We start from the raw sequence: 18,551 nt of genomic DNA on the forward strand, positions 1-18,551 counted from the left end.
TTTGCGCATTCCTTCTTCATAGCACCGCTGGGGGAAACCGAAGGAGAGGGCATCGAGAGCATATTTAAGGCGAGCTAGGAGAATGAGAAAATCAGTCAGTAAGTTAAGTTCGGTGCCGACCACCGAACAAGTAACACGCGTGCGAGCGGAGCGGAGCAGCAGCAGAGAAGAGAAGCCAACGAGAAGTGGGGATAGCCCGGCTGTGGACTTTTTAGTCTAATCTTGAATGTAAGCAAGATAGCAGTTGAGCGTTTTCACTCTCTCTGAGGCGAGAAGACGACGAGGAGCCAACGGTGGAAAAAGTTGTACGACTAGCAGGAATTTTCATTCCATCACGAATGTAAGCGTGATAGCGAAATCGTGCACTTCTAAGCCTTAGGCAAGGAGAGACAAAGGCCGATCGACTGGATGTGGTGAAACTTAGGGAATTTGATTTTATTGGATTCTCTGAGACGCCACAGCTAGAGATCGGTTAGCAGAAGAAGCAAAGCGGGCTCGACGGGAGCCCGCTACGGGATTTTTACTGTGCCTCCGTAAGGGTAGACACTGCAAGGTGTAGTTCTATGGAATCTACATCGGGCAGCCCCGGCCCCTAGGTCAGTAAAAACGAGAACATCAAGAGGATCCCGTACCCAGTTCTGTCTGGGTACGTGAACAACCGCGATAGGGGTAGGGAAACCAACCCTGAAGCCGAGCTGGCGTCGGGCCAGTCGGCGGAAAAAAAGGTTCGCCAAGATTAGGGATTCTCCCCCCCAGACGATTGATCGAGCTAAGTCTCGATCACCCCCCCCCCCCCTATGAAGATCCACGCAAAGTGGATCTTCGCCTTTTACAGGAACAACAAACCGATGAAAGCGAAGAGGAAACCGAAGAAGATACCGAGATGAAATCCGAGGATATGGAAAGCGAGGCAGATAGAAAAAACCAGATAGAGGAAGTCCTCCGACGGGCAACTGAGACGCAACTAAGATGTGCACAGCTTCATCAAGATATTGAAAAAGCAGAGGCAGGGCGATTAAGGGAAGACTTGAGAAGAACAAAAGACCAGCTTGCGAGGCAAGTGAAGGAAAAGGACGAAGAAATAGCCCGACAAAAGACCGAAAGAGTGGAACTACAAGAATCGATGAGAAGGACGAAAGACCAGCTTGCGAAGAAATTGAAGGAAAAGGACGAAGAAATAGCCCGACAAAAGACCGAAAGAGCGGAACTACAAGAATCGAAGATGAAGAGCCAGATGAACGAACTGACCAAAGAGCTACGAGAAGCCCAGAAAAACCTGATGCTAGAACGCCAACAACAGGCAAAGCCCATACCGAAGGTAGAAAATAACCCAGCGACCGATAAGCCACCGCTGATTAAAAAACCGAGGGCAAAAGAAGACTTCCCACCACTGTCACGACGACCAAGCACAGATGGTGAGACGCCTGCCTTGGGGCGATCTGACGATTCAGAGACAGAGGACATGGTAACAAACGAAGATACCACCGTGCTGCCCGAACAACAGGCAACACCTCACAGGCAGCCGCCTGTAATTAAATTACAGAGCGTGAATGAGACAGGGGCTATCCTCACCATAGCCCAAAGACTAAAAGTCTATACGACTAACAAAATCTCCAGGAGCGGTGAAGAAACACTCATCCAGGCGAAAAACCTGGAAGATTACAAGAAAATGGTGAGGGTAATAGAAGAGTACGCAAAGGCACACAAGGACAAAAGGCTACAATGGGTAGCCTTCCCAGTAGACGAGGATAAAAAACCCAAAGTGGTTTTAAGAGGATTGCCCTCAAATACCACCGAGGAGGAAATCCAAGAAGAGATGGAAGCAAGATACCAAATAGTCTGCCAAGCAGCCAAGAATATGACCACAAGAGTCGGTCCCAAAAGGCAGTTACCGATGTTCGTACTGACTCTGAATCGTGAGGACGTAGAAAAGGCTAAGCTGATCACCAATCTGTGTCACATGAAGAGGTAGTAGACCTAAGAAAAGCGACAGAGCCAACGCAGTGCTTCAACTGCCAAGGCTTCCACCATGCGCAGAACGCGTGCCACAAACACCCCAAATGCGTGAAATGCGGAGAAGACCACCACACGAAGACCTGTAAAAGACCCAGGGAAACAAAGGCAACCTGCGCTAACTGCAAAGGAAGTCACCCCGCAAGCTACAGAGGATGCCCGAGAAGTCCAACCTGGTATAGACCACCACAACAGAGGCCACAACAACAGATCTACAGACGACAACAGGCAAACGGAGTCTCCTATGCCAAAGTCACGCAGGGCGAAAACCAACAAGCCACCACAGCGATCCTCCCAGACGAAGAATACCTGGTCAAACTAGTCACCAACATAGTGACCAAGGTAGTCCAGGAAGCCATCCAAGATACCAGACAGACGACCAGGTAAAACCACAATACAATTAAAAAAATCATAAAAAAAAGGCGCAAGCCACCAAAAAATTCACACAAAATAAAAAAACCAACATAAAATTAGAGCGTCAAGCCATTGGACGGAGCCCATTAGGACTCGGTACAATGGCTTGGAGCCCAAGCAAGCAATTTAAGTTCCCGCGGATAAGTAAATAAGAGGATAAAAGGCTTAGAGCGCTTAACGCTGGCCTAGTTTTGCATTCGATTAGGGTACCACATTGGAATACTATTACCCAGGGTTCCATTGTGAAGAGCATTTGGCTGATAGTTGTACCCCTATCGCGCATAAGCGTGCTATAGGGGGAAAGGGATGGCCTGGGGCATTGGTGCGAGGTGGGGTGGTCCCTGTATTTATACTCGGGCCAGAACACCTCGCCCCAATGAATTGTTACACCCGAATGTCCTTTTTTTCGAAAGGGTGAACATCCCATAGGTCGGGTTGAATCAAATTGCTTGCTTGAGAAAATCAGTCATGGTTAGCGTATTGAACTAACTATGGCTCAACAGTTGATGCTCGCATATTGAACGAGCTTTAGCTGGCTTGGCAAAGATGCACCGTTTGTGAGGTGGGACTATGCCTAGGTAGACGCCACCGCTAGGTAGACGCCACCGTAGTGACGTGGAGTTTTGCCGCAATCGTTATCGCAGTAGGCGGTAGTAGCAAGGAGCGAGTGACTGCATTGTAGTGAAATGCGGTCTTCAGGCTATGTTGATTTAACGTAGCAATATTGCTATTGTATATATGGTTTATCGTATTATTTTAATGTTGCTGATATGATCGGATGGCTGTAATAAAGTTTAATATTGTTTTTCCTTTGCAGAAGATGGAATTATATTTTATTTTGTTTGTTTGAAACTGTATATAATTATCTTTAATATATTTGCTTTATTTTTAACTTGTGATTTACTGGGTCTGTCGTCCTTGAAAGAACTACACGTTACAAAATGGCGCCCGAGCAAAAATTAGAAATATACGCAAGTAAACGTCGTTATTCGACACCCGGAAAATACCAAAAATGCCGACAGATAAAGACACAGACTCAGTAACAGGTCCACGTCGTGGATATATAAATAAAACCCGTTCAAAGATGATTAAGCTTGTTTGTTTTCAGATTATTACGGAACCGAAAATGAACCAAATCGAGAATGATCCGAAAATAAACGTCGCCGATGCAACGTGCAGAAAGGGATGCGACCGTTCGCTGTAGAAAAGCCTTGGCATACTGTCCCAATGGAGTTGAGGGGATCACGCCCAAGATCTACAGAAGGAAGCACCTTCTTACCAGTCATCCGAGACTAATTTACGAATCACCGAAAAAGACGACATTGTTGATGGAACCGTCGAAGATGAAACCAGCAAAAAAAATGTGACCATTTGCTGTAGAAAAACCTTGACAAACTGTCCCAATGGATTTGAGGGGACCACGAGCAAGATCTACAGAAGGAAACATCTTCTTGACAATCATCCCAGACCAGTTTGTGGAAAGAAAACCGACATAAAGTACATGCCTTAAGAGTAAACCGTCGCAGATGCAGCCAGCAGGAAAAATGTGACCATTTGCTGTAGAAAAGCCTTGGCACACTGCCCCTATGGATATAAGGGGACCATGCCCAAGATCTACAGAGGGAAGCATCTTCTTGACAGCCATTCAGGACCAGTTTACGAAATAAGGAAGAACCGACCAAGACCACACCGATGATGAGTCCAAGCCGTGTTGCACACACGGCACAAAAAAAATATATGCTACATTTTTTTTGTTTTCCAAAGAGAAGGGTGTGTAACGATATGATACCTCGCCAAGCGATGAGCTGCTATTACCAGAGACGACCGATGGAGTGTCCGTGTTTGCGCATTCCTTCTTCATAGCACCGCTAGGGGAAACCGAAGGAGAGGGCATCGAGAGCATATTTAAGGCGAGCTAGCAGAATGAGAAAATCAGTCATGGTTAGCGTTTTGAACTAACTATGGCTCAACAGCTGATGCTGGCGTATTGAACGAGCTTTAGCTGGCTTGGCAAAGATGCACCGTTTGTGAGGTGGGACTATGCCTAGGTAGACGCCACCGCTAGGTAGACGCCACCGTAGTGACGTGGAGTCTTGCCGCAATCGTTATCGCAGTGGGCGGTAGTAGCAAGGAGCGAGTGACTGCATTGTAGTGAAATGCGGTCTTCAGGCTATGTTGATTTAACGTAGCAATATTGTTATTGTATATATGGTTTATCGTATTATTTTAATGTTGCTGATATGATCGGATGGCCGTAATAAAGTTTAGTATTGTTTTTCCTTTGCAGAAGATGGAATTATATTTTATTTTATTTGTTTTAAACTGTATATAATTATCTTTAATATATTTGCTTTATTTTTAACTTGTGTTTTACCGAGTCTGTCGTCCTTAAAACAACCACCCGTTACAAATGAGGACCAGAGAGAGAGAGAGGGAAATAAAAACTGACTATAATAAAGACCTTAAATTTACTTACCTCATCTTTATACTCATCGAAAGGATCCAAATTATTTCTCAATGTTCCAGAGAATAGGACTGGCTCTTGAGGAATAATGGAAATTTTAGATCTGAGCTTCTTCAAAGCCACAGATTTTGTATCAATATTATCAATAAGTATGCTACCATCGATATGAGTCAACCGAAAAACAGCTTGAATTAACGAAGACTTTCCTGCACCTGTTCTTCCCACTATACCCACTTTCTCAGAAGGTTGGATAACAAAACTGAGATTCTTAAGAACTGGGGGATCGTCTGGTGAATACTGAAGAGACATATTCTTAAATTCTACTTTTCCTTGATCTGGCCACGTCTGATCTGGTTCTACAGTGTGGTTGTCTTCTTCGTGTTTTAAGTCAGCATATTCTTGTACCCTTTCCACTGATGTCATTTGATTTTCGAGTTCAGACCATTGTCGCATGCCCCATTGGAACATTCTCGTCAGACCCATGATTTGAGTAAGAGCAAGACCCATGTTTCCTCCAAATGTTTCTAAAAATATAATTTTTTAGGTGGTGTGATTAAAATTATAAATAATTACAAACAGTTTTGGATATTGTGTTGTAAATTACACTACATTTTTTTTTGATAAATAGTGTTTAAACGTTGTCTTTTTTCGAAAATTTTGATTTCATACCCACAAGCTGAAACTTAATTTTGTTCAGTATATAGGTTACCGGCCAAACCCGATTTCAGGACAAACTAGTTTGTCCTAGGCCAAACTAGTTTATCCTGATATAAATACACACGCTTCAGGCCAAACTAGTTTGGCCTAAGCCAAACTAGTTTATCCTGATTTAAAGGCGCACATCTAGTGGAAAGTACATAATTCATTACATATTGGTTGCTGATTTAAACGTAAGTATACAAGACACTATTAAGAGTTGTAAGACTTTTAAGTATAGAGTGTGTCAATTTTAAAACTTACAATGGGCTATATCTCACGAACAAAAGCTGATATCGAAAAATGCTTGAAACCGTCTCTAGGAAAGTACGGGGGAACTAAAATGACATGAAAGAAAACTCACCCCCATCAACCCCCTAGGCCCCACCCACCACAACCAAAAAATTTTAAATTGCAAACCCCTGCTTGTGATACATTATTTAAAAGACTATAAAAATGCTATCCATTGGTATAAATAATAATTATACAGGGTGTTAACATCAGCCGGTTTACTATGACTTTTATATATTTGTAATGCTATCTCCCGGACTATTGTTGTGAATGATAAATGTCGGTCGGTACATTTTTTTGTCTAAAAACTTAATTTGCCGTTTTTGCAAAACAAGTTAAAAACTTTATTTGAGACTTTAAATGTCACTAGTTTTCATCATTTGTACAATCGGTACTATCATTCAGCTGTAGTTGTCACGATGGTTTACAGCAGCGGTTCTCAATCTGTGGTACATGTACCACTGGTGGTACATATCACTATTTGAGGTGGTACACAACACACACAAAAAATTAAAATAGAAGTACTTAGTAAGTCTTGGTAATACAATCTAAACATATAGGTGGTACCAAAAATAAAAAAAAGAACTGTAGATAGTACATGACTAAAAAAGTTTGAGAACCGCTGGTTTACAGTATACCTGAACGCGTGGAGGTGGAGGTTATTTTTATATTTGCGTCTCAGAACCATTGTTATTTACGAACAGCTCAAATATTTAATGAAAGACATCCGGACAAAAATTTAAGTCACGTGTGCGTCCGCGATTTAGTTGAAAAGTTTAGAGAAACGGGATCAGTGCAAAATAAAAAAGGGATGCCCCAAGATTACTGAAAAATATGAACTTCGCTCAAGAGTAAAGTACCTTTATATTTCACAATATCGAAAGGTGTTATTAAGAAAAGTTATTTGGAATTAAAAATTATATTACAATATGCAATTATATCCTTCTAATTGAAAAAATAAGAATTTTTAAATTTTTTCTCAAATTACGGATACCCTTGGATATCTTACGGATATCTTGTATAAAAATAGTCCAGAGGTGTTTGCAATACACCATTTTAATGTAAAGAAAATAAGCTTTTTTTATTTCACAATGTATATACTTAAATGTACAAGAAAAAAAGTCATAATGAGAAATGTAAAAAATAATCATAAAAAATATCAAAAATCATTAAAATATAAAACCTTGAAAAAGCATAACTTGTTTAAAAATAGGCGTACAGCCTTATACAATAGACCATTTTAAAGGTAATTGACTGGTCTTTCTACTAAACGTACCATTGCATATACCTAGAAATGCGTAGAAAGAAGTTACAGAACAATGTTTGCGAAATAATGGGGAAAATGGCTCAAAAATTCCGTGAGCGGCAAATTTTGAAAAATCCTATTTCGGAAACTATAAATCCTAGAGACTTCTTCAGAACGTCATTTTAAAGAGGAAGGATGAAAATTATTTTTCTCTAAAGCAATGCCTATACTTATATCGCTGTGGAAAAAAGTTATGGGGCAAAAAACAAAATTGCTTCCTTTCGTGTTTTTTCTTGCTTTTCTTTTGAATATATTTTTGTAAAAAAAATACTTTGGACTTTAAGATATGGTATTTCGATAGGAAATTTAACCAGGAACAATTTTCCTGTAGAAGTGTTTGTACCAAAAGTGAATAGAACTCACCCTAATTCGCCCTGTGCCTAGGGACTAATTCACCCCTTTCTCAAAAACGCACCCATTTAAAAGGTAGCACTCCGCGGTTTTTTAAACTTAGAGGCGCATTGACCATATGAGACAATAAAATCCCATTAACGTTGTAGTTCCTTTTAGCTCTCTTATTTTGAACATAATCAATAGCCTAAGTGACAAGAGTTAACAATAATACGAAATAAAATACGAACAGTTGAATTGGAGTTTTTGAGAAGGTGTCTACAAATTACCAGGTAGGATAGAATAAGAACAGAGGAAACATGAAACAGAATAGAAGTAGAATGCTTAATTACAAAAAAGTTGTGGTAGTAAAAGTAGAGCCCTGAAATAATGGTACCGGCATGTACAAAGAATGCCGGAGCACAGGTGGTCGACAAGATTACTGAACTGGGACCCGCGGTGAGGAAGACGAAGATGAAGACCTGCTGTAAGATGGAAAACTCACCTAGGAAATGCTATGATGGATAGAGACCTCAGAGATGGCGACTGGGAGAATAGAGTGCTACGGAGGACGAAAACGGCAAACTCATAATGGGAAAAAGCCAAGAAGAAGAAAGTAATTCAGCAAACTAGTACGGCTTAATATAAATAATAAATTGAATAAAATACTTTGTTCTTGGAAAAATAATTATTTTTATTAAAATTATAATTATTCGTAAAAAAAAATAATATTGAGTTATATTCGCGGTCGGACGGACAGACAGCCTATGTCAAATTTCTCACCTTTAATACCATCCTTGGATTATAAGCTTTCATTTGACACCTGATTTGTCATTCTACCTGGTATAATGATGAATGAGTTGATTTCACGGACAGACAGACAGACGGACGGACGGACAGACGGATGAATATATTTCAACGTTTTCACATTTTTTCAAAATTAGTGAAAACAATATAAATTCGTACTCTATTTTATTCCTAAATGTTTATTTTTTTTTATTTTTGGAGAAAAACTCATCCTTTTATTTATTATTTTTTATGTTATTTAACCCGGGAGTAGTCGCGCTCACTTCTGTAACGTGAATAGTCGCGTGTGAGATTCTATCTCAAAATACGAATTTAAATACGAATTTACAACAAATTTTTATTTTATACAGGGTGTTTCACTGGGAAAGTAACATACGTTAACTATAGAAAGAGGACACTTAGGCCGTCTCAAAAATACCATACTTAATGGGTCTTACTCCATTAATAACAGAGATACTGGGTGTTTTATCTATTTTGCCATTTTATTATTTGGTTCATAACTTTTTAACCACACCGTATATTTATTTTATATTTGGCACGCAAATATCCTTTAAGGTGTACAATAAATTAATTTATTTACAAATGTAAAAAATCCAGGGCCGGATTAAAAAATTTTAGAAAAATATTCCGACCCAAAAACAACCCCTGTACATTAAAGTTTTTTAAAATGGATATTTTAGTTGAAAAGAGGATGAAAAACTAAATTTACTGGTATACTTTGAATTTTCGGCAAAATGATTTTTCTGGTCAAATTTTGAATTTGAATTCTGAAATTACGTGTATTGCGAGAGCTCTAAGTAGAAAAAAAAATTAAATACAACTTACAACTTATTAACCGCACTGTATATTTATTTTATATTTAACACGCGAATATTCCTTTAGGTGTCCAATCAATTATTTTATTTACAATTATAAAAAATCCAGGTCTGGATTAAAAAATATTGTAAAAATGTTCCGACCCCAAAAAACACCCTGTATATTAAATTTTTTTAAAACGGATTTTTTAGTTGAAAAGAGGATGAAAAAATCTAGTGGTATACTTTGAATTTTTGGCAAAATGATTTTTCTGGTCAAATTTTGAATTTGAATTCTGAAATTATGTATGCGAATTGCGAGAGCTCTAAGTAGAAAAAAAATTAAATGCAACTTACAACTTGTTAACCGCACTGTATATCTATTTTTAACACGCGAATATTCTTTTAGGTGTCCAATCAATTATTTTATTTACAATTATAAAAAATCCAGGTCTGGATTAAAAAATATTGTAAAAATGTTCCGGCCCAAAAAACACCCTGTATATTAAATTTTTTTAAAATGGACTTTGCATTTGAAAAGAGGATGAAAAACTAAATTTAATGGTATACTTTGAATTTTCGGCAAAATGATTTTTCTGATAAAATTTTGAATTTGAATTCTGAAATTATGTCAATTGCGAGAGCTCTAAGTAGAAAGAATTAAAATGCGACTTAATTTTAATTAATACGCTTATTTAATCTAATTTGGTAAAATGTTAAAACATTCCAGTGTTTTTTTATTATCTGTGACAAATACAAAATAATGTGACAATAAAGAATACATCACTTTAATGAACAAAGTATCTAAAAATTATAACAAAACAGAGAAAATGTGCAGCATAACTATTCAAAACTGAAGTACTTATTCAAAATTACCACCATCAAAAATTATTGTTATGTGTCAAAATGTTATTATTTTACCAATTTAGATTAAATAATGGTATTAAATAAAATTAAATCATATTTTATTTTTTTTTACTTTGAGCTTCGCAATTCACATAATGTCATAATTCAAATTCAAAATTTTACCATAAAAATTATTCTGCCGAAAATTCAAAGTATACCATTAAATTTAGTTTTTCATCCCCTTTTCAAATGCAAAAACCATTTTAAAAAAATTTAATATACAGGGTGTTTTTTTTGGGTCGGAACATTTATACAATATTTTTTAATCCGGACCTGGATTTTTTTTATTTGTAAATAAATTAATTGATTGGACACCTAAAAGAATATTCGAGTGTTAAATATAAAATGAATATACAGTGCGGTTGGCAAGTTGTAAGCTGTGTTTCAATTTTTTTCTACTTAGAGCTCTCGAAATTCACATAATTTCAGAATTTAAATTCAAAATTTGACCAGAAAAATCATTTTGCCAAAAATTCAAAGTATACCACTAAATTTAGTTTTTCATCCTCTTTTCAACTGAAAAATCCATTTAAAAAAAAATTAATGTACAGGGTGTTGTTTTTGGGTTGGAATATTTTTCCAATTTTTTTTAATCCGGACCTGGATTTTTTACAATTGTAAATCAATTATTTATTGTACACCTTAAACTATATTTGCGTGCCAAATATAAAATAAATATACAGTGTGGTTAAAAAGTTATGAACCAATTAAGAAAATGACAAAATAGATAAAACACTCAGTATCTTTGTTATCAATGGAGTAAGACCCATTAAATATGGTATTTTAAGACCGCCTAACTGTCCTCTTTCTGCAGTTAAAGTATGTTACTTTCCCAATGAAACACCCTGTAGTATTTTTATTTACTTGTTATGTTGGAAATATTATTTCTAACAATTATTAAAGCTAATTGGCTCTCCCCAAAGCCACAAATTCCACAAAAAGAAGAAGAAAAAAAAAATAAAAAAAATTCCGACGCATTACTACACGCTTCCTCGAGGCACTTACGAAATTTTTTCAAAATTGCAAAATTTTTCAACAAGTTATTACGAAAAAGGATAAAATGTGAGATTCTATCTAAATTTTATTCGCGGTTTAATTATACAAGAATATATTGATTTATAGCATGTAACAATATCTTCATTCGATGTATCATAATATGATAACATAATATGATAACATAATATAATAACATAATATGATATGATAACATATATAACATAACTATAATACATGATATATACTTGACGATAACATACAAATTGCTTTAAAAAATAAGACCATAGGACAAAGATCATTAAGCTTTCTAAGTATCATAATTTTCAATTTTTTGCCAGTTACATATAAAATGTATTTAACGACCATTAACTCAAAAGGTCTTTTTAAGTCATTTATTAAATCAATCATTTTAAACTCTGAGAGGTCTGTTATTCATTCTCTAATTGAAAGAGATGCAAATTAAAGTAATTTCAACCTAATATTTTATAGTAGTTATAACTGTTTTAAATTTTACTTGTTTTTTTTTTAATTTAGGCAATTCCTTCGTTTTTCTTTTTTTTTTAATTAATAGAGTTTGGTAAAAAAAATATTAATAATATACATATTGTAGAAACCATTACAATATAATCTGTTGAACAAAAAATACCCCATGCGCATCCTACGGGACATACATGGGATTTTTTGTTTATTTTGAAAAAGAATTAATGTGACATGTATGAATTGTAAAAAATATATAAATATTAGGACAATGTTACCAATAAAATTTTCCATAAGCTATATTTATTTAAAATAATTAATAATTTCATATTCTTTTTTACTTTGTAAATGCTATATAACTTTTGGTTGTAATATAAGACAGACATTTATTTTTGATTATTGTAATATTATAATTAATTTAAAGATAAACTTCTTTCATTATGTTATCCAACATATTCATGCATATGTAAAAAAATGTAAATATAAATAAAATAAACTCCTTAGTATTATGATAAAATATCGATGTGCAATTTTTTTGCCATACCTATTGGGACGTGATTTGAGAATTCCGTGCATGTAAAAGTCTTTACATGTTCGCTAAATTACTTTTGACTCGGCTAAATTGGTTTAGACTAGGCCGTACTAGTATATCCTGAAGTGTGAGTCTTTATTATATCAGGATAAACTAGTTTGACCTGAAGTGTGTTTATTTATATCAGGATAAACTAGTTTGGCCTAGGACAAACTAGTTTGGCCTACGCGCGATATTACAAACGAGTTTGGCCTAGGCCATACTAGTTTATCCTAACGCGCTTAGGACAAACTAGTTTGACCTAGGCCAAACTAGTTTGTCCTGAAATCGGGTTTGGCCGGTAACATATACAGTAGGGTGCATCGAATAGTCGAAACAATTATTTTTGCGATGGAAAAGTAATACCTCACAAAAGTTGCCCAATCAACTGTTAAGTATTTTGGTAAAATCTGGTCGAATTTGGAAAATATCTTCTGCCTCCCCCAAGACAATTAAAAATTTTGAAAAAATATTAACAGACGAAAAATTTTTTTATTTTGAAACGAAAATGTAATACCTTACGAAAGTTGCCTAACGCACTATTTAGTATTTTAGTAAAATTGCGTTGAAATAAAAAAATATTTTCTGTCCCCTACGACAACTGAGAAAAACAATTTAGAAAAAATACATTAATATGCGAAATTCTTTTGTAGCGGAAATGTAATACCTCATAAAATTTGAATAAATAAATTCGGTTTATATTGGAAAACGTTTTCTGGTTTCACAACGCAATTAAAAATTTTGCTTAAGGAAAGTATGCCGAAACATTATAGTATGACACAATTGATCCAAAAGATGGCATAACCCAGACATCCAAAGTGAAAATTATCCTCCAACACCAAATTGTTCTATATGATCCACATAATGTTCAGAAAAAAGTCATACCATTTTGAGCGTCGTGTTTGGAGGGAGAGGGGGAAGAAATCGGTAAATTCGTAGTTTTTTATGTTTTTCGTCAATATTTCTAAAACTATGCGGTTTAGCATGAACAATCTTCTATACAAAAATGTTCTACATTAAATTTGAAACAAAAAAGGTTCTATGCCTAATCCTTCTAAAATTAACGGTTCCAAAGTTACGGAGGTAGTATATTATGTATGTATTACACCGTTCTTAGGCATCAACGCCCTTCGGTAGGGATCTATGGGGGAGTATCACCGAGCAGCAAGCCCTTATCCCTTGCCGTACTGCTCCCTCATAGGTCGATAAGATGCCCGCATATTCCAGTCTAAACGCCAGATTCATATTTAAAATTTTATACTGGCGCGTTAGCCTTTTTGTTTTTCCGATGGCCTGGGCTGGGCTTGAACTCACATACCTCAAAGCGAATTGAAGTGTGGGTCAGCCGCTAGTCGCACTGAGCTATCCGATCGACAGGTAGTATATTATAATTGGTCCAAAAAAACTAACCCAGACATCCAAAGTAAAGTTTTCCTCTTACACCAAATTGTTCTATATGGTCCACATATTGTTCAGTAAAATGTTACACCATTTTGAGCGTCGGGTTTGGGGGGTAGATGGGGGAGAAGTCGGTAAATTAGTAGATTTTTTACGTTTTTCGTCAATATTTCTAAAACTATGCTTTAGCGTAAATAATGTTTATAAAAAATGTTCTACATACAATTAAAAAAAAAAAGATCCTATACATAATTGTTCTAAAATCAACGGTTCCAGAGTTACGGTGGGTAAAAGTGAAGGTTTTCGATACTTTTTATATTTTTTGGGCAACTGATGATGATTTTGGGTAGTGCGGTTGACGTACGTTTCTTTAAGGACTTATAACTAACATACAATCGGCCACTGAAATAGCAAATCCTGTTAGAGAACATTTCTTTTATTAGCAATAATATTATAAATTGCTCAAAAAAATAAAAAAAAGTATCGAAAACCTCCACTTTTCACTCTCCGTCACTCTGAAACCGTTGATTTTATAACAATTATGTATAGGACCTTTTTTGTGTTAAATTTTGTGTAGAACATTATTTCTTAAAACATTGTTTATGCTAAAGCTTAGTTTTAGAAATATTGACGAAAAACGTAAAAAACTACTAATTTACCGACTTCTCCCCCATCTACCCCCCAAACCGGACGCTCAAAATTGTTTAACTTTTTTACTGAACAATATGTGGACCATATAGAACAATTTGTTGTTGGAGGAAAACTTTTACTTTGGATGTTTGAGTTAGGCCTTTTTTCGGACCAATCACTGGTAATATACTACCTCCGTAACTTTGAAACCGTTCATTTTAGAAGGATTATGCATAGAGCCTTTTTTATTTGAAATTTAATGTGTAACATTTTTGCATAGAAGGTTGTTTATTATAAACCTCATAGTTTTAGAAATATTGACGAAAAACTTAAAAAACTACGAATTTACTGATTTCTCGCCCCTCTCCTCCCTAAACCCGACACTCAAAATGGTGTGACTTTTTTCTGAACATTTTGTGGACCATATAGAACAATTTGGTGTTGGAAGATACCTTTCACTTTGAATGCCTGGGTTTGGGTCTAGTTATACCATACTATTATTTTTATAACCAAATAGTTTTCTAATACTAAAATAAATATAAAGCAAAGTACAAAATTACTATAATAATTTTAAAATATTGTATTAGGTATATAAATATTACAAACAATATGGTAAAAACATTAAATTCGAAGGTGTCATCCGATTTATCATTAAAGTAAGGCATACATTTTTTGGAATAATTGGGCGTTTTTATAAATCCATCCCTCGAATACGCTCCACAAACTGCTAGAGAAGCTTTCTACACATTGTTTGTGGTAGTGATATTTCTCAATCTCAATGTTAAAAGATATTCTTGCTAGTTAACTCAAAGTAGTCGTTTGAATCAAAAATTTTCTAGGAGAAAGTTCGAAGACAGTCGCGTTTTTGATTTGGTTACTGGCAAATTTCTTTTGATGTCCAAGGGGTAGTTCATTCGAATGTCGCAGACATAGTACAACCCACTGAGGCGGTTTTTTAAGATGTTCTTCTAACAGCCGTATTACATCCCCCTTAACGCCAGTATTTACGACTTTTCCGTCACATGCAATAGCTGAATTTGAAACTTTCTGATGTACCAGACAGCCGAGATACATATCCGCTGTACCGAAATATTTGCACCCTGGCTCATGCACAAGTGTTATGTGTTCTTCCACGATCGATTGACCATAAAACTTTGTACCGTCTTTTACTTGAGTTTAATACCGTTTATTATTATTTATTATTCTTTTACTGTTATTCGCTCTGAATATATTTGTTTTTGTTTTCCCTATCAATCGAGTTTATCACCATTTTTCTGAAACCTCTTTGATTTAACAGAAATTCTCGATCATCCAGAGGTACTTGTTGAGATTTGCTACAAAGACAATTAATCAGAGTGTCACATTTGCATGCTGCAAGATCGAAATATGTAGTTTTACTTTTGTCTTTAAAGCATTAAATTTTATTTTTGTAAAATTTACTGTTTTGCCTGTTCTTAAATGGTTTAATAAGTTTCATATATTTGTCATGATAGGCTTTTAAAAGCTGAATAATTCTTGTAGGTATATTAAAGTATTGGAATTGAAGCCTTTTTCCATATTTCCTCCAATTTAATTGCAACCTGTTCGGCAATACCAGAAAATTCTGGCTCTTTCTTGCTGAGTTTTTTATCCTCTGGCAACCACAAAACTTCATCGCTTTTTTGTATTTCGGTAAAACATTTTCGGGTATATTTGGTGGTTGCCCAAAAATGGGGCGGTCCACGGCACATCTTGATTTTATTCCCCATGGTCCTGGTTTATCTATTTTAAAAATCTTTAATTTACAAACAACAATAATAACAAAGTAAGGCATCGTACCAAACATAAGTGAAAATTACATGCACGGACTCACGAAGCCGGATATTTCAAAGGGGTTGGGGAGACTGAAAAAACAAATAAAACTTTAAATATCGTTTAAATTTGTAATTGACAACATTTTAAGTTTTCTTTAATTGATCTTAGATCTAGTTAGCACATATTTTATTCCAAATAATATAAATTGAAATTTCCATAAAAATCAGATATTTAATAAAATTCAAGGTCTTACTAATATGCTGAAAGATAACACTAGAAACTTTTTCACGCTATTAGATATAACATTTCCAACTTTTATTTTTTAGATGCACCCTATTATGCAGTCAGCCAAGACTCACTGCGAATTGTAATGCTATGATAAGAAAAAGATTGGGTCATCCTTCTCTTTGCCTTATCCCTATGCGGGGTCGACTTCCCTAATTGCATTTCTCCACACAGTTCTCTCTTGGGTCGTATCAATATTAATCCCCTTTACCAACATGTCCTGCCTAATCGTCTCCCCCACGTCTTTTTGGTCTTTTTCTCCTACTCCTTCCAGGAATCTGCACTTCAGCTACTCTTCGCATTGGATGATTAACATCTCGACGTTGAACATGACCAAACCATCTCAATCTATGCTCTCTGATTTTGGCATCAATTGGTGCCACATTTAGACTTCCCCTAATATACTCATTTTTAATTTTATCTTTTCTTGTCACTCCACTCATCCATCTAAGCATTCTCATTTCCGTCACATGCATTCGTTGTTCCTCTTTCTATTTCACTGCCCAACATTAAGTTGCGTACATCAGAGCCGGTCCTATGGCTGTTTTATAGAATTTTCCTTTCAGCTTCATTGGAAATTTTCTGTCACACAACACACCACTCGCTTCCTTCCACTTCATCTTCTTCTTCTTCAAATGCAAATCCACTAATGGATGTTGGCGATCACATTTTCCATTAACTCTCTGTTTCTTGCAATATGGATCAGTGATTGTATGTCGGTAATCCCTGTCCATTGCCTTATGTTTCGGAGCCAGAACATTTTCCTGCGTCCTATTCCTCTCTTGCCTTCAATTTTACCCTGGATTATAAGTTGAAGGAACTGGTATTTTTCGTTTCGCATGATGTGACCCAAATACGCCGTTTTTCTTTTCTTGATGTTTTCGAAAAGCTGACGTTCTTGGTTGATTCTTTTAAGGACATCCACATTTGTGACTTTCGCCGTCCATGGTATCTTTAGGATACGGCGATAAAGCCACATTTCGAAGGCTTCTAATCTGTTTATATCCCTCGTTTTGAGTGTCCAGCCCTCTCCACTTCATCTATCCAGCCCTAATTCTACTGAATGCATTTCCATCTATTTCTCCATTACTCTGTAATACCGATCCCAGGTACTTAAAAGTATTGATTTTTACAATCAGTTCACCATCCAAAAATATCATTTTATTTGTAGTTACTCCATCTTTAAATGAACATTCCTAATACTCTGTCTTTTTCCTACTAAGTTTTAAACCTTTTTTCCTCCAGAGCTTGTCTCCACTGTTCCAGTTTTTGTTCCTAGTCTCTTTCACTATTTCTGACTAACACGACATCATCAGCATACATTAAGCACCATGGACTGTTACCCTGTAGTTTCGATGTTATCTGGTCCAAAACTAATGAGAACAAATATGGACTAAGCACCGAGCCTTGGTGCAATCCTACTTTCACATGAAATTTAACAGTCTCTCCCACACCTGTTATAACACTAGTCGTTACTCCCTCATACATATCCCTCACAATCTTTACATATTCACATTCTTCTTCAAGAAGAAAAATGAGTATTTATTATAATCTTATCGCGATCTAATTGACAAATTTTCAAGAAACTTTTAAAAACTAACGTGGTTTTAAAGCTGAATGCTTTTATTTACTTACCGCTTTCAACAAAAATTAGCGACAATATAACTAAGGCAATGTATATTACACATATAAAGTCCACCCAGAATCCAAAGGTTCTATTAGCTCCTAGATACATGAAAAATGCAGCGCTGTGAGTATTTTGGTATTTATCAAATTCAGTTTTGAGTATATCTTCAGCTTTGAATGCTCTGATAGTAGTCAGTCCTTGCAGCGATGCTGTTAAATGAGTGTAGATGGGACTTCGTGCTAAAAAATAGTATTTAAATGAGTATACAGTAGGAAAAATGAAAGAATACCCATGAACGAACATATAAAACACGCAGTATTTTCCTGTCACCGTGTCACACAAAAAATTGACCAGCGCAAGTACATGTAATAAATATTGTTACATGTACTTGCACTGGACAATTTTCTTTGTTACACGGTGACAGGAAAATACAGCGTGTTTTATATGTTCGTTCATGGGTATTCTTTCATTTTTCCGACTGTACGAATAAACCAACTATGTAAATACAATATTTTGTCAATCGAAGTATCGAACTCTTCCCACTAGGTTGCACCTTGGTATTAGGTTGCGGTTAAAAATTTCAAAATTTTTTTAAATTTCAACCGTACCTACGATCAACAACAAAACCAGTAAGTTTTAAAAAACAGCTTGGATTAACATGAAATTTGGTCTACATATAGCTAACCAGTTAAAGAAAAAAAGTGATATTGTGCCGATGTTTGCTTTTCCCCTGGGGGTGAGTTTCACTCCTT

General features: G+C 35.8%; 1 protein-coding gene across 1 annotated transcript in view; it reads right to left on the reverse strand.

Moving 5' to 3' along the window:
- Positions 1–18,551, reverse strand: part of LOC114327204 (probable multidrug resistance-associated protein lethal(2)03659) — a 205,465-nt gene that overhangs the window by 13,352 nt on the left and 173,562 nt on the right. Inside the window, exons 9-10 of the mRNA XM_050660975.1 lie at positions 17,808–18,038; positions 4,904–5,415 (exon numbers count right to left, since the gene is read on the reverse strand). Coding sequence (XP_050516932.1) covers positions 4,904–5,415; positions 17,808–18,038 — 743 coding nt within the window. The remainder of the gene's footprint in view (positions 1–4,903; positions 5,416–17,807; positions 18,039–18,551) is intronic.

This window comes from Diabrotica virgifera, chromosome 9, assembly GCF_917563875.1.
Source record: "Diabrotica virgifera virgifera chromosome 9, PGI_DIABVI_V3a".
NCBI lineage: Eukaryota > Metazoa > Arthropoda > Insecta > Coleoptera > Chrysomelidae > Diabrotica > Diabrotica virgifera.